Raw genomic sequence first — 21,778 nt, 5'->3', positions numbered from 1 at the left:
AAGCAAAAAATCTAACATTCTAGTAATATTCAGTCATTTATCTTCATTTTGAAACAAATTGGAAGTCTCTAGCACAATATTTTGATTTATGGTGAATTTTTTAAAAACACTTTTTCCTTCCCTCCGCACGTGGATTCTCCGCCGCAAATCTCCGAAATGCTTGCGTCACACTGTCATATTTGGTCCATTTCATATTAGCCTTTATTTAGATTTATATATATGAAAATGTGCGTAATTTTATGTAGAATACAACAAAAAATAATTCATGATCGTAGCTTTCATCATTTCCGAAATATTTGCATATAAATCACGATAAATAGAAAAAATTCGACGTTTGGTCAATTTTGACTCGACCGAAATGATCGAAAAATGCAATTGTAAACTAAAACTCTTATAGTCTAGTAATATTCAATCATTTATCTTCATTTTGAAACAAATTGGAAGTCTCTAGCACAATGTTTCGATTTATGGTGAATTTTTGAAAAAAAAACTTTTTCCTTCCCTCCTCACGCGGATTCTCCACCACAAATCTCCGAAATGCTTACGTCACATTATCGTAATATTTGCTCCGTTTCATATTAGCCGTTATATAGAGTTGTATACATGAAAATGTGCGCAATTTGATCTAGAATACAACAAAAAATAATTCATGGTTGTAGCTTTCATCATTTTTGAAATATTTGCATATAAATCACGATAAATAGAAAAAATCCAACGTTCGGTCAACTTTGACTCGACCAAAATGATAAAAAAAATGCAATTGTAAGCTAAAACTCTTATAGTAATATTCAATCATTTATCTTCATTTTGAAACAAATTGGAAGTCTGTAGCACAATATTTTGATTTATGGTGAATTTTCGAAAAAAATTTTTCCTTCCCTCCGCGCGCTGATTCTCCGCCGCAAATCTGCGAAATGCTTACGTCACATTGTCGTAATATTTGCTCCGTTTCATATTAGGCGTTACGTAGAGTTTTATATATGAAAATGTGTGCAGTTTCATGTAGAATACAACAAAAAATAATTCATGGTCGTAGATGTTCTCATTTTCGAAATATTTGCATATAAATCACGATAAATAAAAAAAATTCGACATTCGGTCAACTTTGACTCGACCGAAATGGTCGAAAAATGCAATTGTAAGCTAAAACTTTTACAGTCTAGTAATATTCAATCATTTATCTTAATTTTTAAACAAATTGGAAGTCTGTAGCACAATATTTTGATTTATGGTGAATTTTTTAGAAAAAAACATTTTTTACGTCCGTGCATTACGAATTCATGCATCATTTTGTAATAATATTTTCTGTGTTGATTTGATCGTTTTACAATGTGTCATATACCAAAATGATTGCAATTTAGTGTACAATACAACAGAAAAAAATTAACTCGTTAGCTTTAACCGTTTTGCTCTTAGCGCGATTTGTATACAATTATATATGATTTTTTTTTCTCAGTCATATATTCCAATATTTATATATGATAATGATATTTTTTTTCATTTCTAATGCTTGCATACTAAACTTCAGGAAATTACAAAAAAAGGAGCCAAAAATGAACTCTTAATCTTGAAAACTAAGCATGCTGTGATTTAAAAAAAAAAACTTTTTTTCCGCTTCGGCGCTCTCTCCCGAACCCCGCCAGCATACGGGAGACGATTTCTGAAATACCACTTTGGTGCTTAAGGGCTAAGAATCTGACGGATATTTTAGGACCAAACGAAGAAGAAAGGCGGAGATGCCCAGTCAGAGCCTTAAAATATTACTTACAAAGAACCGAGAAGGCTCCATCACTTCCTTCCCATGTGTTTGCCAGCATTTTATATTGATTATCATGAATTAATAAATGTAACAGTGAAGTGTTGTGCTGTGGAGGAGGTAGCTTCTTGTCCCTCGATTCTCCTAGACAGAGGTCACTGTCCCGCTCCCCCACACCAGGGAGAAGACATACTGGAGGTCCCAAGGGAGGTTGTGGGGTACATACAGGTAGTTGCTCCCTCAGTCAAGCCTGTTGTCAGTCCCAGGTATCGATAGACAGTCACTGGAAAGGTGTCTTTCTGAATGTGTGTTATAGGAGGTGACTATCTGGCCCCCCAGATCTCCTAGACTTAAAGTCACTGTCCTGCTCCTCTGCACCAAGGAGAAGACATACTGGTAGTCAAAGTGAGTCAAACCTGTAGCTTTTCCCAGGTATTGGCAGACAGCCATCGAAAAGGCTTCTTTTTCCCCCCTCGGTCGGACTGGTCTGGTGTTTATAGGTTTCGACCGAACACTGCTGGAAAGGCGTATCTTTTATTGCTCAGAGTTCATCCTACTCCAGTGGTTTGTCACCTCAGATTGCATTGATGAATTGATTCTTTGGTCTCTCCACCTCTGAAGAGGTGTTCTTCTGCCGATGAAGCCTCGTCCCCTTGCAGTCATGCTTGTTCAACTCGTGCTCAGCTGATCTTATTCTCAGTCAATTTTTGACTCGCGACTCGGCTGATTCGACTGAAGGGAGTCTGATGGGGGTTTCCCCCAACCCCTCGGTCGCAATTGTGATATGCTTTAGGTTTCACCTGAATTACCGCTGGAAAGGCATCTAGTGAGTGGTGCTCAGTAGTCACTGGATTCAAGAAAAGTTACTTATTTTACATAATCAGTATTATTATTGAACGCCCTGTGCTAGCACCTAGACGTTGGAAGCATCGTAAACAAACTCTTGCATCCGATAGTCAGTCCTCTCCTAGAATTTTGCAGCTAGGTGTGTCAACTCACTTGCCTTCACACACATGCTGTTAAAGTTGGAGATATCAACTTGTCTGCTGAAGAAGAAGTGCATCAAAACTCTGCTCCTGTTATTGCTTTTGTGCTCGTTCTTTGATATATCATCTCGACCAGCATAACCAGCTTTTCTGGGACTTTCTTCTTCTTCAACACCACAACATCACTTCTCTTGGGATTTTATTGTATGCTTTCTCTAGGTCTAGACCTCAAGGATGCGTATTTTCAAATACCCATCCATCAGTCCTCCTGCAAGTACCTCCACTTAACCTTCAGGGTTACAGTATTCCAGTTCAGAGCACTTTGTTTCGGGCTCTGAACTGCTCCCCTTGTGTTTACCTTGACTGTTCATCCTTGTCTCACCCTGGGCCATTTCAGACAAGCTACAGCTTCTGTGGTATCTTGATGATTGGTTAGGCCTGGCAAGCTCTTGGTCATAGTTGCGCACGAATGAAGACTGTATTCTTGAGATTTGTCAGGTCCTGGGTGTTGCGATCCATTATGAGAAGTTTGATCTCACACCCAAACAGAAGGTAAAGTATCTGGTATCTGGGCATGCTAATAGATATGGCAACAGCAAGAGTCTACCCCTCAGACCTGCATATCTCTAAGTTTAGAGAGGCAATGCAGTTATTCCTGTCTCAGTAGGAAGAACCAGCTCGGCACTCGCAAGTCATTCTCGGTAACCTGTCATCCTTGGAGAAGCTGGTCCCTCATGAGTAGCTTCACCTTCAGTGTGTTCAGTGGAGAACAGAGGAATTTTGGTCTTCCATTAGGGACTCCTTGTTCCTCCCGGTTCCTTTCTCAAAGGAAGTAAAGAAGGACTATCCTGGTGGTTAGGTGACAGCAACCTTGTAATACTAGTGCCATTAGGAACTCCCAGTCCCAAGATGCTTCTATTTTTGGATGCATTGACTGAATGATAGGGCTCACACCTGGAAGAGTTGCTGGTTTCAGGTGTGTGGAACTGGAATTTCAGACACCTCCACATCAATATTTTGGATCTCAAGGTGGCATTTTTGGCTCTACAAGAGATTCAGGATCCAGTGATGGGGCATTTCATGTTGTTTATATCAATGATACCACTGTACAGTATTGGCATTAGCCAACAAGTAGGGGAATTGGTTTCCCTTCAGCTCCACCTGTTGGTGGTGCAGGTTCACAAGTGGTGCTGTAGCACACTAAGTAGAGCTGTCAGCTGGGTAAATCCCAGGGAACCAGAACATAGTGGCAGACAAGCTCAGTCGCCAGGGTCAGGAAATAGGGACAGAGTGGTTCCTACTCCCAAGAAATTGCAGAAAGATTTTTTTATCTTTTGGGGCTTAACAGAAGTAGACCTCTTTGCAACCTGGTGCAACAGAAAGCTCCTGGTGTTCTGTTCTGTTGTGCCCAGACCAGGGCAGTTATAGAAGAAAGATGCTTTCCCTTGGACTAGTCCTTTGCTTAAAGGCTGTCGATCTCTCTTCCTTGTGGGAGATCTCCATGCTGTTTTGAACCATTGAACAGTCTTGGCCTCCCAGGGAATTCAGGCCCCCTGAGTGGGATGTAACTCATCTAACAGAGCCTGACTTGTGCACTCTAGCCTTTACAAGAATCGTCAGACAGATATATGACCTTCAAGACTGTGCTCTGGCTTGCCTTGGCATCGGCGAAGAGAGTTGGCGAACTTTCCTTTGATGTTAAACACTTGGGGGGATGAGGATCTGTCACGCTCGAGTTTGTCCCAGAATTCATAGCGAAGACTCACAATCTGTTGGTCACTGACACCATATTTAAATTCTTTTTGATCCCCTCCCTATAGTACATTGCCGGTAGTGATCAAGACGATATGCTACTGTGTCCAGTTCAAGTGCTGTGGTGTTATCTTAATAGGTGTTGACATCTCCAGGCTAAGTGTTGACGACTCTTTTATTGTTAGTACTGGCTCCCCCGACCAAGAACACGATTTCTTTCTGACTCTGTTGTCAATCAAGCAAGCGTACTCTATTTCTGACGAGGTAGATAGGAGTGCTTTCTGAGTAGGAGCTCATGAGGTGAGGGCCATTGGTCCATCCCTTGCATTCTGGAAGAACCTGTTGGCTCCACAGGTACCAAGGGGGGGAGTGTGTTCATGAAAAACCACATTCACATCCTTCTACCTTTAGGGTGTTACCCATGGGTCCTTGGACACTTTTTCCTTTGGTCCTGTGGTGGCTGCTCAAAAAGTTGTGTAGCTCACCTGGCTCCCCTGGAGGAACAGGAAGCATCTCGCTTCTTAAGGTGTTTCGTTACGAAGAGAGAGTATGAGCAAGTGACAAGTTTCCTCCCTTTCTCTTTATATGCCCTTCCTCGCCTGTAGAAAGATATTCTAGCTCTATTTAGCATAGATTAATCTTTTAGAAACTTTATTTAGATAGGACAAGGTTATTTTTTGTTATATGAAGTGTTTTCAAGTTGAAATATGACTTGAATATGTCCTGTAATTTTTTTGTTAATAAATGGTGCCATTGATTGGTTATCAGTGGGTAGGCCTCAGCACCGAGAGACCCTCATGAAATACAAACATAATGAATTTGCATCTTTTCCTTGGCTCTTTTAAAGTTATTCTTTACTTCACTGTATCCAATAATACTGTATGTAGTCTCATATTACATAGTATTATAAAATACAAAGCGATCAATGTTTTGGTTTGGAAAAATCGGCAGAGAGTAGAGGTACGATTATTTCATTGTGGTGAACTCACTTCAGAGATATTTTCTTACATCTGTTTAGGGTAAATTAATCTCTAGAAAATCTGTTTATATGGGACAAGGTTATTATTTTTTGTTATATGAAGTGTTTTTTTAAGTGAAATATGACTTAAATACATCTTGTTGTGAACTGTATTTAGTTATATTTTTCGTTAATACATGGTGAGGAAACATGTTTTTTGTGTAAATAATTAACAGATTCCATTCGCTATTATCATCGTATTTCATTTCATAATAATACAAGATCTACATTTTTATCTTTTATCGGTGTGAAAGCAACAGTAAAATGTATTCTTTCATGGCCAGTATTTTTTATCAAAATACTTTTTTTCTCCAATATTATTTGCGGTCGAGTTTCATCCATGTTGTTGATCCACAATAATTTATAGTCATTAGCAGTGTGAACATTTTTTTTCTGTTTCAGCTACGACTGCAGCTGAAATTTAGCATTACTATACTATTTCCTTGCCAATATTTTCTCCATAGCAAATAAAGGTGTAATGCAAAAGTATTTAAGTCCTGTCTACAATAATTAATGTTCTTTGTAACATAACTATGGTATTTATTTATTATCGTACAATGGCTGAAATGCAAGAAAAACCTTGCTATTTTATCAGATTCGGTTCCGTTGTTGTACAGAACAGCCGTTATCATTCAGTGTTTATGGCTGTAGCGTTCAAGCAACGATTATAATGTTACTAACAATACTTTTATCATTCTCTTTTGCTTTTTTACCATATTAAACTAGAAGATATGATAAACAAAGAAATGGAGGAAATGTTAACAGTCTGCAAAAGGTGACTCTCTCTCTCTCTCTCTCTCTCTCTCTCTCTCTCTCTCTCTCTCTCTCTCTCTCTCTCTCTCTCTCTCTCTCTCTCTCTCTCTCATTCTAGGCCAAGACTTACCTTACCAGTAAGTTCACCAACCTTCTGACACTAAAGATTTGTAGAACTACCATGCAGTAGGTGAAGCGTAAAGACCATAGTAAATGATTAGGCAAATGAAAACATTTTTATCAAGGAGTTATTACATATTAGGGCAAAATATCTGGCTGTGACCTTGTCTAAGGCCTCCTTTAGGGCACCCTAAGTTGGATTGTGGCGCCTGTAGACTTTGTTAATTTTCAGTTAGCGATGATTTTGGTTAGTGTCAGGCACCACAGGAACCGGTAAATGTGAGCTGCATCTACTGTACCCTGTCTATAATCTACAAAAAATGTTCAAGTTACAATAATTTCTCTTACAATTACCCAGTTTTACGATGGGGTTAGCAATTACTACCGATCCGATATTTTGAGAATATTTTTAGATTTTGCTCGCAACTGGTACAGGCAGTGAGAGAGACAAATTACATTAGCCTAACTTCTTTACCTCCATATCCAATATAAAAGTAGTTTTAACATAATACTTTTTTGTGTAAATGTGTACAGCCATGAACAACTGAACAAGAAATTTTTTTTGCTGACTACAACCAAATCGGATAAGAACGTCTGTTTTGCTTGTTATTCAACCATCATACTATAGTAAGCAATTGCTGTAATTATGTTTTATTAATGATGTTATGTAGAATAGGACTGATATATTTCTATGTAAAACTTTATTTGCTATGGATAAAAGATCGGCAAGGTAATATACTATTAAATTTAAACTGCAAGCTGTAGCTGAATCTGAGAAAACAATGTTCAAGAGTGCTAATGACCAATATCATGCATTGGCAATAAGGATAAACTCCAGTAAACTTTGATATGCCATCAAACATGGGAGAAAAAAAATTAATTAGAAAGTCAAATGTCTTCCACTGAATATAGTCATCAAACAGTGTACTACCTGAAAAATTTTCAGCGTTAGATAAAACGTCTCATTACACCAACACTAAATAGTCTTTACCTTTTCATGGACATCTGTGCACCTTCCCTCTGGCTCGACTTACAAATGGTTAACTCTCTGGTCTGCTAATGCCCGGCTTTTGATTCACTATCAGAGTATATTTCATTTTACATGTGCCCCGATGAGCATACGAACTCTTCCACGCGACTGTTCTCTTGGATTTGTTTGCATTCTTTTGTGAAGTAACGATCAGGTGACACTTGCCCTGCCCGAGTCACGTAGCTACAAGCTGGGTCAACTTTTGCTCACCTTTGCGCTCGTCTCCTCGATTTGATATGCTTTACTTCATCGGCATTTTCCGGTCACCCACCCAAAATATTCGCTGACCAACCGGTTGACACTTGTGGTTTTTTCCAAAACATTCCAATCTTTTTGACAGAGTCTGTTGCTCCCTACACTTACATTCCTGACCACCCTCGAAGAGCAAACAACAAATATGACATATTTGAGGAAATAAAGCAGCACATACCTTCCAAGACTGTCGTCAGTGTTGCTGGTCTTACATGCTATCATGTATTGTATCCACGATAACAATCAGTGAAACTTTTTGAAAACTCTCGAATTGGCTACTCAATTCACCCTTACTATTCTTTCTTCTTATTGTCTTCTGCATCTGTGGATAATATGTATAACTGGATCACATTATGATTAAGCATTGACTGTATACTCTTCCTGCTGTTACCCCACAAAATTCTTATTCTGGTCTCTTGCATTTTCTATTCTTGGCCTTTGATTTGTTAATTAGGATATGTTCATAAGTAATACTGTAATGTTAAGCTAAGAATGTTGACAGATGTAAGAGGGTGGGCGTCAATATTAACTGTTAATCTATTGTTGCATTGCTGCCTCAGGAATGTTTTGATGCTTGGTTAGATTGTATTAATGTTTGGATAGTACTGTAAAATGCTCATCTTGCTGATTGGCCTGAGACCTTTATGGGAACCTGAATTAAATTTGATTTGTTATTTTGCCTTTTCAGTTTTCTCATTATGTTTCCTAACTTAGCGTTGCATTCTTTGATTTCAGATTCTCCCTCAGAAGAGCCTTCCTTATTTCGTCAGTTTTGATTAGCCTCAAGATTTCGGGAATGCATGTTGTTGAATGGTACTACATAGAACAATACCAGTAGCAACTCTTAAAGTGTACTTTAAAAATTACAACAACAAGTAAAATCTGTTCCCAATATTAGATTCATACATCAGCAGTGAAATCTAGTTGTAGTCCTTCAAGATATTTTACAAATTTATAACAGATTTATTTGCTAATCATTTGTAAACAATTTTGTGTTAAGAATTGTTAATATAACGCATCATTACAAAACAGGACGGGACGAAAAGCTAAAATGAATCCAGAACATTCTTTAGAATTTACTTTGAAAAGTGAAACTGAAGGTCCATTATCACTACCTTCCATAAATCAAGAAAACAATAACGTGGCTGCCTTTAGTAAAACCAGTGATGGTGACTTTTGGCCTCTGGATCCATTGATGGACATCAAAATAAAGCCAGAGGAATTCTGTGAGTCTAATGAAGATGAATATTCATATGAAATGACTTCAATAGTGAATGAAAAACATCCACAAACTTGCAAAGAGGAAGTAAAACAAGAAAGAAGGATTAGTGACAATGGAGAGGAGCCTTTCAGATCCACTGACTGTGAAAAAGCATTTTACAAGAAAATTAATTTTATCGTAAAAACATTCGTGTGCAATGAATGTGGGAAAGTATTTTCCAGGAAACCAGATCTTACAGTTCATATGAGAATCCATACTGGAGGAAAGCCATTCGTGTGCAAGGAGTGTGGGAAAGCATTTTCCAAGAAATCGCATTTTATAGTTCATATGAGAATCCACACTGGAGAAAAAGCCATTCGTGTGCACAGAATGTGGGAAAACATTTCCAATAAGAAAGCACATCTCACAGTTTCATATGAATAACCATACCGGAGAGAAGCCATTCGTGTGCAAGGAGTGTGGGAAAGCATTTTCCATTAAACATTCTCTTACACGTCATATGAAAATCCATACTGGAGAAAAGCCTTTCATTTGCAAGGAATGTGGGAAGTCATTTTCCATGAGAGATATTCTTAAAAGTCATATGAAAATCCATACTGGAGAAAAGCCTTTCATTTGCAAGGAATGTGGGAAAGCCTTTTCCCATAAATCAGATCTTACAATTCATCTGAGAATCCATACTAGAGAGAAGCCATTCATATGCAAGGAATGTGGGAAAGCATTTTCCCATAAATCAGATCTTACAATTCATCTGAGAATCCATACTAGAGAGAAAGCCATTCATATGCAAGGAAATGTGGGAAAGCATTTTCCCCATAAAATCAGATCTTACAATTCATCTGAGAATCCATACTAGAGAGAAGCCATTCATATGCAAGGAATGTGGGAAAGCATTTTCCCATAAATCAGATCTTACAATTCATATGAGGATCCATACTAGAGAGAAGCCATTCATATGCAAGGAATGTGGGAAAGCATTTTCCAAGAAATCAGATCTTACATTTCATATGAGAAGCCATTCAGGAGAAAAGCCATTTATATGGAAGGAATTTTTAAGCCAACGGAATGTAAAAAAAGCATTTTCCCAGAAAACCTCAAAGCGTACAGTTTCACATGAGAACCTATAACCTGGAGGAAAAAGCCATTCATGTGCAAAGAATGTGGGAAAACATTTTCCAAGAAATGTCATCATATAGTTCATATGAGAATCCACACTGGAGAAAAGCCATTCATGTGCAAAGAGTGTGGGAAAACATTTTCCAAGAAAGCACACCTCACAGTTCATATGAGAATCCATACTGGAGAGAAGCCATTCGTGTGCAAGGAGTGTGGGAAAGCATTTTCCATTAAACATTCTCTTACACGTCATATGAAAATCCATACTGGAGAAAAGCCTTTCATGTGCAAGGAATGTGGGAAAGCATTTTCCATGAGAGATATTCTTAAAAGTCATATGAAAATCCATACTGGAGAAAAACCTTTCATGTGCAAGGAATGTGGGAAGGCATTTTCCCATAAATCAGATCTTACAATTCATCTGAGAATCCATACTGGAGAGAAGCCATCTATGCAGAAAATGTGGGCCAAAGAATGTTGGGAAAGCATTTTCCATAAACAAATTCTTGGACTGTTCATATGAGAAGCCATTCAGGAGAAAAGCCATATTTATGCAAGGAATGTGGGAAAGCATTTTCCCAGAAAACAAGTCTTACAGTTCATATGAAAAGCCATTCTGGAGAAAAGCCATTTATATGTAAGGAATGTGGAAAATCATTTTCCCAGAAAGCAAAGCTTACAATCCATATGAGAATCCATACAGGAGAAAGGCCATACATTTGCAAGGAATGTGGGAAAGTATTTTCCCAGAAATCAGATCTGACACGTCATATGAGAATCCACACTGCATAATAAGGAAAATAAAAAAAAGTAGAGTATGGGATGAACAAGTGAGCAGAAAACTGGCAGAACACCAAACCAAGGTAAAGTAAAGGCCCCAACTCCACAAATAAGAAACAAAGAACAGAAGATAAAAGCAAAATATAAATAGGCAGTTTGGTGAAAATACAAAGCTTTTGTATAGAAACATGACGAAAGAAACGGTGGAGGTACTAACACCACTGAGCAAGGACGACCTAGAGAGATTTTGGAAGCCACTGTTTGAAGACCCTAGACAACACCAAGAGAATTCATGGACTAACACCATTAGGCAGAAGAACAGCCAGAAACAGCAAATGCCCCAATAAGGCTCACCATAGAAAGAGTAACACAGAAAATAAAAGAATACTATAGTAATTTCAAGACATCAGGAATAGACAAGATCCCAAATTTCTGGCTAAAAAAGATCTGCGTGCAGATTCAGAAGGAAAACTGGAAGAACTAGTCAGGAAAGTCCACCAATTCTGAAATGACATCTGCATGGAATTTGGGTAGGACAAGTGTGCCAAGAGTACAGTAAAGAAAGGGAAGAAAGTAAGATCAGAAGATGTAGAGGTAGAGGAAGGCATGTTTGTTGAAGACCTGGCAGAAGAGTCTGCATAGAAGTATTTGGGGATAAAAGAAAACACTGGTATAGAACACAAGAAAATGAGAGAAAAGATAAAGAAAGAATACATCAGCCGGTTAAAGAAGATCTGTAAGTCAAAATTAACACCAAAGAACAAGATTACTGCTATAAACCAGCTCGGCAATACCAGTGGTGACATATGGTTTTGTCATTGTAGACTGGCCACAAGGTGAGTTAGACAAGATGGATATTAAAACCAGGAAGATTCTCACCCTACATAAAGTCACATGCAGACACCAGTGTATGGACAGAATATACCTCCCCCACAGAGAAGGTGGATTAGGTCTGACTGAGATCATCCAGGCCTACAGAGCAGCAGTAGTAAGTATAGGGCAGTGCAGTGTAACTGTGGTTGTCACTAACTTTTTGATGTTACGGTTTATATGAATCTAATGTTTAATTGATGTGAAGCTTGTTGATTTGGGTTTTGTGCTGTAAGCCACAGTATAATTGGTGATGGGTAGTTTGTGAAGACATGCTGTACGATGGGTCGTTGCTTTTGTGTAACTCGTCCGTAATTTGTGTTTATTCTGTTTTGTGGATTGAATAGCTGTTTATTAATTGTTTACTAAAGTACCTTAGATTTTAATGGGTTTTCCATTGCTTCCATATACATTCTCCTCCTAAATCATATTAATAATTTTTTTTTTTTATAAAACAATGTGATACAGCATTAGTAAATCCTAATGCTTTGTATTAGCTCACTAAACACAGTGGACTGTGTATTACTGTACTTTGTTTTACGTTAACCAGTCAGAAGTGTCAAGACAGGACTTGTATTGTAAATGACTAAAGAATCGTATTATTCTGATTAGATTAAACCTCTTTTTTTTATTTTATTTCAACTTAGAAGTTTAAAAATATTGATAAATAATAAAAATAGTTTATGCATAAATAAAGTCTTTCATTTGAGCACACTAAAACTTAAATAATATCTGAATACGCTGCCAAAAGTTAATGAATGCGCCATAATGTGGTCTGAATTCACAGAGTATCTAGTCCCAGTGTACCACTTCCCAGTCAAAGTGCACCCACATTCACATAACATTGCAGGGATTATTTTCGTTTGATAAAGGGAATCAGTTTAAAAAGGCTGAATAAAACAGAATATTATAAAACCAACAAACATCCTGCTATGAGGGAGAAGTTTAAAAACTTGACTACCTTACTAGGTAGCTACCTCTTCATTCAAACTGCAAGCCTAACTGTTTCTGTAGCTGGTAGTTAACCTCTCAAAGGAATGACTGTGGTAACTACTTCTTGGGGCCTGTGGTGGCTACTTTATCAGGACAAGGTTGCATCTCGCCTTAGATGTGCAATTGTGGACTGGAGAATGATATGGGAGTGACTGGCTTCTCTTCTTCTCCGCCCCTTCAGCCTTCTTCTCTTCCTTCTGGCAGAGAGTTGATTCAGCTGTAACATGCTGGAACTGGCGACCAATGCAGGTAAAGTTTGAACTGGAGCCACCATTCTGTTTATCTTTTAAAATATAGAAGCAACTGCCCCTTTCTCTAGCAAGGGGAGGATGGGGAGGTCCCTGACAATAAGACCAGCACCCAGCCCCTGCCAACACCCTCAGACCGACCTAGGAGATCTCAACGTCTCAGAGACAAATTTTGTCACCAACCTAATGACCAATTAAAATCCTTGCTTAACGACAATACCCACGATTGTACGTGCCCTGCCTGCTATGAATACCTGTAAACTACATATCTTAATTCACTTACTTTTGTACTCTCTTAGATGAATGCCTGTGCGCTGTCGACACTTAGAGAAAGTAAACCTAAGACAACTATAATCTTTTTATGTCCCAAGGAATCCTGATGTACCAGCTACATGCTGATGAGAAAAACATAAAAGAAGAACTGAGAAGATTTTATATAAATTTAAATGCCGTTGAAACAGCGATAACATACAATGCTACTGCCCTCAGAGAAGGTGATCTCCCTTATTATTATTGTTATTAGATAGAGGGACCTTGGTTTTTGTAATCCGTTCCGGAGCCTCCAACGATATACGAAGAGTACGAACACCAAAACAATAATTCCTATAAGGAATAATGTAAATAGTATTAATGTGTTCCAGACCTACAAAATATTAACAAAAAATACATTTTACAGGGAATAAACAGTTTTACATACGGAAAACAATGAGTAATAAATATAAATGAATAATGAACATTAAACATCACTCTTACCTTAATGGAAGACTTGTTAGCATATTGAAGCCAGAGAAGAGGGAAGAGGAAGGAGGAGAGGTTACTGTTTGGAAGGGGAATCCCCCTCCAGAAGGACTTTGAGTATCGTGAACCTTCTGGGGTTACTTTATGTTTTTAAGTGGCACTGTCTGAGGTTACTTCCCCACTTCGGTTTTTACTGGCACTAGAACCAGCTTGAGAGTCCCTATTGAATAACAAAACTGTCCAGAGACATCTGTTTTTGACGTCTCATCAATTTCTGCATAAATGATACAAAGCGTTGTCATTAAATGGATTACATCGTCTTTGTTAGGGTGTGTATGTCTCAACAAAATTGAACTTAACAAGAAATGTTAAGAAACAATTGTAAAAATTGTGTAACCTGACTGGTGGTGCTCTGCCCCCCATACCCTCCCTTAAAGAAAATAAGTTAAAGTAAGAGTAACTTATAGGTTAGGATACTAACCTAACCAACCTAAGGCAATCTTAGAAGTCTAGCATATAGGTTAGGATATTAACCTAACCTAGTAGAACATGTTTCCTGACCGGGGGCTCCGCCCTTAAGGAAGGCAATCTTAGAAGTCTAACATATAGGTTAGGATACTAACCTAACCTAGTAGAACATGTTACTAAGCAGAGCCCCTGTACCCCCCCTTACATAAAAACAGTCTTAGAAGTGTAACATATAGGTTAGGATTCTTACCTAACCTAGTAGAATGTATTAACAAGACTTGGGGTTGGGGGGGGCATCCTGTACCCCCCTTGAGAAAGATGATATAATATGAAAGTATGTAAATATAATAAGTAAAATGTTATCCAAGAAATTGTTATGGATCAGAAAGGCATGTAAAGGTGAATATAGAAAAAAGAAGGGAGAAAAAATGCATGTGTAATTTGGAATGTCTAAAATGTAAAAATGTAATATCATCAATTTTCACGTCATTGACGGAAAGGTCTCGAAACGTCCTAAAACCTCCTAGTCCTACCCTCAGGAGACTTTTCAGGGCCTGCCCTCAATTGTAACGTCAATATTGTGAGATATATAGGGCAACATTATGAAGTGAGAACAAGTCAGTGCACGTATTAAACAATACTATGATAAACGGAATTGAAATAAAAGCTTGAAATAATATTACACGATAATAAAACAAAGGAGGAAAAGGAATATATGTAACAATGCATGAATCCCCCAAAACCTCCTATCACTATGTAGGGTTAATAATGCAACATTATTTGTTAAATACGTTTAACCACTCCCCCCAACAACACCCCCATCATTTATCTCCTTAGGAAGTTTTGTTAAATACGTTTAACCCCCCCCCCCCCAACACCCATCATTTATCTCCTTAGGAAGTTTGTGTCTGAAATAAAAGCTGCCTTATATCACGGCGCATGCGCAATAGGATTGGTGCATGTGTAGTAGGGTTCGGCGTCGTAATAGCAGTAGTAATAAGTGGATTCTGGCTATGTAACTGCTCCATTATCGGTTTATTTATCGCTTTATTTCAGCTTGTATTTCGTGTTTCAAATGACATAAAAAAGAGGAAAAAACACAATAACACGGCAAAACCTTTCCCCAAGTGTTTCACCCCACCCAAAACCCCGTATTCCCATCAGTCCCCCTTACCGTAGGATAGAGTTGAACGGCATAATTCTCCCAAGCGTTTAACCCCACCCAGAACTTCCCATGGTGTAAGGCTGCTGGTGGCTACATATAATTATGAAATACAAATGAAATGAATATGCATCTTTTCCATGAAACTTTAAAAAAAGTTATATATTACTTCACTGTGTCCAATAATATTGTATGTAATCTCATATTATTGTATTATAAAATACTAAGATAGTGGTCATTGTTTTGGTTTGGAAATCAGCTTATGGCGAATATGAGTTTATTTTGCATGAGCAAATTTTTGCTTGCTTCTAGTTAGCATAAGTGAAGATCTAGATACTTTACTTGCATAGGATAAGGTTATTTTTCTTTATATAGCGTGTTTTTTTAAGTCAAAATATGACTGGAATACATCTCGTTGTGAACTAAATTATTTCCTTTGCGTTGGGGCATGTTTATTGTGTAAAAAAATTAATTCCGTTCACTATTTTCACTTGATTTTATAGTGATACGAGCTTTACGTTCCTTATCATTTATCAGCGTGAAAACAACTGTAAAATGTGTGGTTTTTTTTTTTTATTCTAGGTAGTTTTGATTAAAAATAGTTTGTTCCTACATGATATACAAACTCTCAGTGCTTTACATAAGGAATTACTTTGAGTGTAGGTTGGAATAAGTCCATTAAATTCTTGAACAAGGTCGTTAGGCAATAACTACCATCTGATAGGCTGCAGGCGGGTAGGGTCGTCCGCCCAGATGTAAACACTCCACTTTGCTTTCGGATGCAAAGTGAAGTGAAGTCGTATGTTTGTGAGCTCTTGTTGACTAGCCGATAATTACAATTTTCCTGGCGGGATCTTTAATTTGTTATTCTGAATGAATTTGTATATACTGTGTTTGATATTAGTAATTAATTGACTCTAATAATGAATAGGCAAACCCACTTTTTGGTAGCCGCCTTTCTGCTTTGTGTTAAGTGTCGGCGGCAAAGGTATGCCAACACCCTTATTACATATTTTCGCCCTTTAACGTTAGGACACGAAATGTATTCATCCAAAATTCACACTTACACTTTGAAAATCACCAAGGGAATGCTGGAGGTTTCTTCTGGTATTCGTCCTTTCGCTAGTTGTCGGCGGAAGTTACAGGAGGGGGCGTGTAGTGTTGTTGTTCAAGGGATCTCCTCTCGTTTCAGAGGGTTTCAGAGGGCGGTGTTCTTGGATGCGAGAGGAGTATCCTTATTTTTTTAAATCATATTTTCCTTCTTTTACAGGCTAACAGTGGTGATAGTTGATTACAACAGTAGATAGTTGGATATCTCTTTGTAATGACTATTCTAACCTTGGAATTGTACCTGTGACTCTGTGATATTGGTCCTGGAGTGTGTGCACTGTTCTCCTGCTGGAAATCATATTCATTTGCTGCTGCTAGCCTGGAGTTTCGTCACTGGACAAAGCCTTCGTCACTGCCCTGTGATTTATTATCTCTATTCCTGCCGGTAAATATACCTCATCCTGTAGCAGAAGTCTTGCAGAATTTGGTGAAGTCAAGGAGGAAGACTTTTAAGGCTTCTTGCCGAAGAAGAAGGTAGTCTCCCCCATTAAGAAGTCTCGTCACAGAACTTCTAAAGGTCTGCTTCATCGAACTGAGGAGACAGTTGGGTCTTCTGCTGGCTTGCCTGCTCCTTCGGGAACAGGAACGGTCACGCTGTCCCCAGGGCAAAGCGTTTGTGCCGTAGAAGCTCAAACTTAGGTTTGCACTTCTGCTGGTAGTCCCAGAGGTTCTGCCCCTATAACAAGTTCCACGTCAGGCACTTGTTCACGAGTGTACCTGAGTGCACGTAAATCTACGGATTTGCGTGCATCCAGAGTCGGTGACGATGAGTCCGCTCACTGTCATAACTGAGGCACGGAGTGGAAGAAAAAAGTGAGTATCTCAGGTGACTCATGCCTTGCCGGTAATTGCTTTCGCAGTGATTGCTTAGTACCCAGGGTTGATGTGATGGTCCCATGGGACAGTGCACGCAATGAGAAAGGTAAGGGTCCCCCATTCGTTCCTCTTGATAGGTTTCAGCCTCGACGAGGACTTGGACACACCAGAGGACGTTACCGACCCTCTCCAGTCAGGCGCACGATGAACCCCACCCAGACCACAGCCATGTTCGTATGACCAGCCAGTCTCGGTAGTGGCATACATTTCTCCTCCCGTGCAAGTTTTGTAAACCTCCTCGGGAAAGTGTTTCTCCAGATCTATTTCCTAGACTTGCATCGTGTCCATCACCACAGGTTGAAAGCTGCCCGTGACTCGTTTCTCCTGCTAGTTCTACTTGCAAAGTGAGCGAGGGCACCCAGTCTTTCTCACCTATTCCCTCTACTTCCTATGGCTACACTGGGATGGGCAAGGTGAATAGGAGGGATCTTGCAGAGTGCTCTCCGTAGGATTCAGCGTCGGGGGACTACATTCCTGGAGGGATCTTAGGGTCCTACCGGATGTACACCCACGTTGTTGAGGAAGGATCTTATGTCAAATCTGGAGACTATGTCTCCCTGGCTTTTTCTGTATTTTGGACATTTTTCAATTTCCAGTCCTCTATGGGTTTCTTGGTTTTTGGGAGCCTCAAATGTATATTCTGTTTAATTGTTTTCGCATTCCAGTCTCCAATGCTCGCATTTAGAACTTGTTTTTATGCCCATTCCTCCTTGATTTCTGCAAGTCGAGGAGGGGCCCCACCCCGGTGATCATTTTGACAAAATTCAGAGGTCTCGTCGAGCGCTTAAATTTGTTGGAATTTCTAGCACTCTCCGAGGGTTTTGGTCTTCTACGATCTGCAAAAAACTCAGGTGAAGACGAGAATTCTTGATAATCGGGACTACAATACCCTGGAATCTCGCTGAATGCTCGATTTTCTTGGAATTTCTGGCACTCTCAGAATGTTATGGTTGTCTATAATTTACAAATACTCATGCAAGACAGACATCCCCGGTAACTGTTATTACAAAAATCAGGAGTCTTGCTAAGCCACTAAATTCCTTGGAATTTCTGGTGTTCACAGAGTGATTTGGTTTTCTGTAGTTTCTAAACATTCAGGCAACAGGCATTCCCGATAAGTATTACAATAATCAGGGTTCTTGCAAAGTGCATGTATCCCTTGTTTTGCTGGCATTCGCCAAGTGCTCAGCTTCCTCCTATTGCCGAGTACCAGGGCAAGAAAAGTGTCGGGTTTTCGCGCCAATTGTGAAATTCTTACGAATTCTAGCGCTCACTATCACAAGTGCTTGGATAGCGAGAAGAGCCTTTACCAGTACAGATGAGTTTGCTCTTCAGTCTGGTTTGAAGTTATGCACAACTTGGAACTTTATGCAACACCTGGTGAATAGTCAAGTATCGTCCTAGTGTATTGGACCTTAGTATCCAAATATGTTGTCAATGGTTCTTCAAATTCTCAACTATTTGCTGGATATGATCTCTGTTACATTTATCTCAAGAGTTAAATTGAGGGAAGGACACTAACACCTGAAATATTTCGGAATTAAATCATAGGCAAGTAAGTTTGAAATAAATTAAATATATACATTATAATAGATCTACATATGTTCTTATGAGAAGATAACTTATGAATATGATGACTTCATATTGAATATCTGAAGCGATAGTTAGCACTGTTGGTAGGAGGTCACAAGCTTCAAACATTCATCGAGTATATATATAGCTACTTAGCCAAAGTTAGGCGGCTAGGCCAAAGTAACCACAGATAAGAAGTCTATCCTAATGGGTAAAAGTAGGAGCCTGGAAAAATACATATAATCAAACTATGTATTGTTAAGTCAACTGTGTTGTTAAGTCAACATTTTAACCCATCAGCAATAGTGAAAAAAACCTGGGGGAAAATATCACGAAACAAAATCACTTCACAATCACTTCACAATTTAAGTTATATTAAGCCACACTATAACCAAAAATTTAAACAACATATACCAACACTATTCATTTAGTTATGTTTATGTAGAATATAAATACTTTCATATGTAGTGGTAGGTGGCAGGCGGCAATCACAGATAAATGAGGACGAAGATTGAAGTCACTTACGGAAAACCAACAAGGATAGTGGAAGAAAAATAAATGAACTCCAACTCACCTGTCTAAACAACTACCAAACCAAACAATAGATGGCGCAGCGATTACCTGGCATACGTATGACAGCCGACACAGAATCCCTATTTATTTTTCTTCTTGGAGCTTCGGCCTCGAAGGAGAACAGTTAATTGGGAAGAAGTGATAGTTCTTCATTGATGATTAACACTCATGATTATGTAATGGTGATCTGCTCAGCTCACTCAACTCGGCTCAACCAGACATGCCTGCTGAGCCAAACACCTCTTGATTAATGTGTCCTTGCCATGATATACCACCCTCTCTTCCCGTGTTGCAGTGAGTTTTCACGTGGGTCATCATCTTTTATCTTCATCATCTGACGCCTCCTAACCTCCCTCTTCGAAGGCTTCCACGTCCTAAGAAGAGGAAGGTAATTCTCTGCCCCTAAAAAGTCTCACCTCGAGACTTCTAAGGGTCTGCATCCTTGGGTAGGAAGCATTTGGCTGTCTCTTCGGCTCACCTGCTCTTTTTTCGGAGCAAGGAAACATGGATGCTATCCCCAAAATATAATTTCTTGGGAGCCCCAGGAGTTCGAACCCAGGTTCATTCTCCTGTCTCTGGTTCCAAAGGCGCTGCTCATGGAACCGGGGCTGCATCGGGTACTCGTGTACAGGTCTCTCCGAGTGTACAGCCCCCAAGGGGGGTCGTATATCAACAGTCAGTGATAGGTAGTCTTCTCTCCATCATGATAGTGGCACAGGGCGAGAGAAGGGACCAAGCTGCGTTGGTGGCTCAGACCTATCTGTAAAAGCCAGGAATGGCTATTCTTCAGGTACCAAGATCGATGTCGCTGTTCCTCGGGGCAAGGTATTTGAAGGAGATAGGAGGAGGTCCTATGTGTCGTCCTCTTCATGAGGTTCAGTCACAGAGAAGATAGATGTGTAGCAAGACGTGGAGAGTTCTTGCCAGCTTTTACTGCATTTAACTCCGGTCAACTTTTGCTAGCGTTCACGCGAACAAAACGGTTATAGGAAATGAATGCTTCGTTTAATAGAGTGAGAACATCGCAAGTTCAGAGAAGAGCGGGCAAGAACAGTCAATCCTCCTCTCTTTTTTCCCTCTATTTCCTGGTTATTTCAGAATGAACATAGAAATAAGAGGAATTCTTTGGAGTCTACTCCTCGGAGTTCAAACACAAGAGACTATGTTTTTGGTTCAATCTTAGGATCTTACCGATGGATAGCACCGAGAGGTTTGAACACCTCTCCAGTGCTACTGTTTTGGGAATAACCAGTTCGGCTTGAACCAGTCGTCTTCGGTATCCTGTTATCACCGTAGAAGTCCTCCTTTGGGAAAACTTCACCTTCGCTCTCTTCATTAGAGAATGAAGGAGGTCTGCTTCCAGTCCTTATTCTTGTCTCTCAAATGAAGAAGAATTAGGCTGGACTGCAATGAACCAGAACCTACAAATATACTAGTATATTTCTCTCCTGACATGCTTCTATTATCAGTTGCATTGTCCGAGTAGTAGGCACATATCTGTAAGTTAATTCTTCTGGTATGTGACTGAGATGAATAATACCTACTTTAAATTAACCTAAAAATCAGGACAGCCTTTCGGGCCTTAAAAGTTACCAGTTTTGATTTTGAGATGACTAGTGGTATTGTTTCTCAACAACACCCCAATATTTGCATTATCACCGAACAAGAGGGTTTTCTTCCCTCCCATTTTGGTTAAAATGCAGACACTCAAGAATATGTTTATTGCTCTCAAATGTTCTAGCTGAATGCATTCAATCATGGAATGCACTATCAGGCAACTCAGTATAAGGAGTCAAGCGAGCTGCGAGTGGTACTATTATTCTCTCCGAGATTTTTTTTTATTTGGTATTTTCTCTTCTGTTGAGGATTAACTACCAATTCAAATCTCTCTACCAGGCAATCACAGACTGAGGTCTCTGGTTGGATCAGAATTCTCCCATAAGGCCCATGTCTCATGCTCCACATTTGCCGTTGCAAGAATTTTCAGACAGAGACATCTCATTAGACTCATTACCATCTTTCTGTTTACCCCACGATATATATAACAGAAGTCTGTAGCCCAGTCTTCTGTTTATTGCAAGTGCCGACTTTCTCGCCAAACAGCAATGAAATGGCGGAATAACTTTTCAGTTCTTTGTAAAACAGCAGGGATTAGAGCTATCTTCACTGGTTTGTATCATCGACGGGACTTTTTCTATGATGAGAAACTTCTGTCTTGCCATCACAGGGACCTCGGTCTCTAGAAGGCAATTGACTCTCATTTAATGTGCACATTCCTCACAAGAATCATCATCTCGTCTCTCAACATCATTGTCGAACAAGATAAACGATTTACATGGTTGTTCTCAGCATCACCCTTCAAAAGGCGGGTGTCATGTTGTGA

At 39.2% G+C, this 21,778-nt stretch overlaps 1 protein-coding gene and 1 long non-coding RNA gene across 3 annotated transcripts in view; both read left to right on the top strand.

Annotated features, from left to right (window-relative positions):
* The window catches only part of LOC135199255 (uncharacterized), a 104,561-nt gene extending 95,337 nt beyond the window's left edge, over positions 1-9,224 (top strand). For both annotated transcript variants that reach the window (XR_010310988.1, XR_010310989.1), the window contains exon 3: positions 8,403-9,224. This is a non-coding gene — a long non-coding RNA (uncharacterized LOC135199255). The remainder of the gene's footprint in view (positions 1-8,402) is intronic.
* An 809-nt stretch (positions 9,225-10,033) lies between these two features.
* Positions 10,034-12,236, top strand: LOC135198950 (zinc finger protein 260-like). The gene is made up of 2 exons (XM_064226869.1): positions 10,034-10,467; positions 10,530-12,236. Exons 1-2 carry the CDS (start codon positions 10,037-10,039, stop codon positions 10,795-10,797), a joined length of 699 nt encoding a protein of 232 aa, XP_064082939.1. The 5' UTR covers positions 10,034-10,036; the 3' UTR covers positions 10,798-12,236.
* The last annotated feature ends 9,542 nt before the right edge of the window (positions 12,237-21,778 follow it).

The sequence above is a fragment of the Macrobrachium nipponense genome, chromosome 25 (assembly GCF_015104395.2).
Source record: "Macrobrachium nipponense isolate FS-2020 chromosome 25, ASM1510439v2, whole genome shotgun sequence".
Lineage (NCBI taxonomy): Eukaryota > Metazoa > Arthropoda > Malacostraca > Decapoda > Palaemonidae > Macrobrachium > Macrobrachium nipponense.
Note: the sequence above shows the minus strand (reverse complement) of the source record. Positions and strands in the feature narration are given on the sequence as shown.

Coding starts and splice junctions, on each gene's coding strand:
- LOC135198950 (XM_064226869.1), top strand. CDS start 10,037: ATGTGCAAAGAATGTGGGAAAACATTTTCCAAGAAATGTCATCATATA. Junction 10,468..10,529: donor AAGCCATCTATGCAGAAAAT/GTGGGCCAAAGA, acceptor TGTTCATATGAG/AAGCCATTCAGGAGAAAAGC.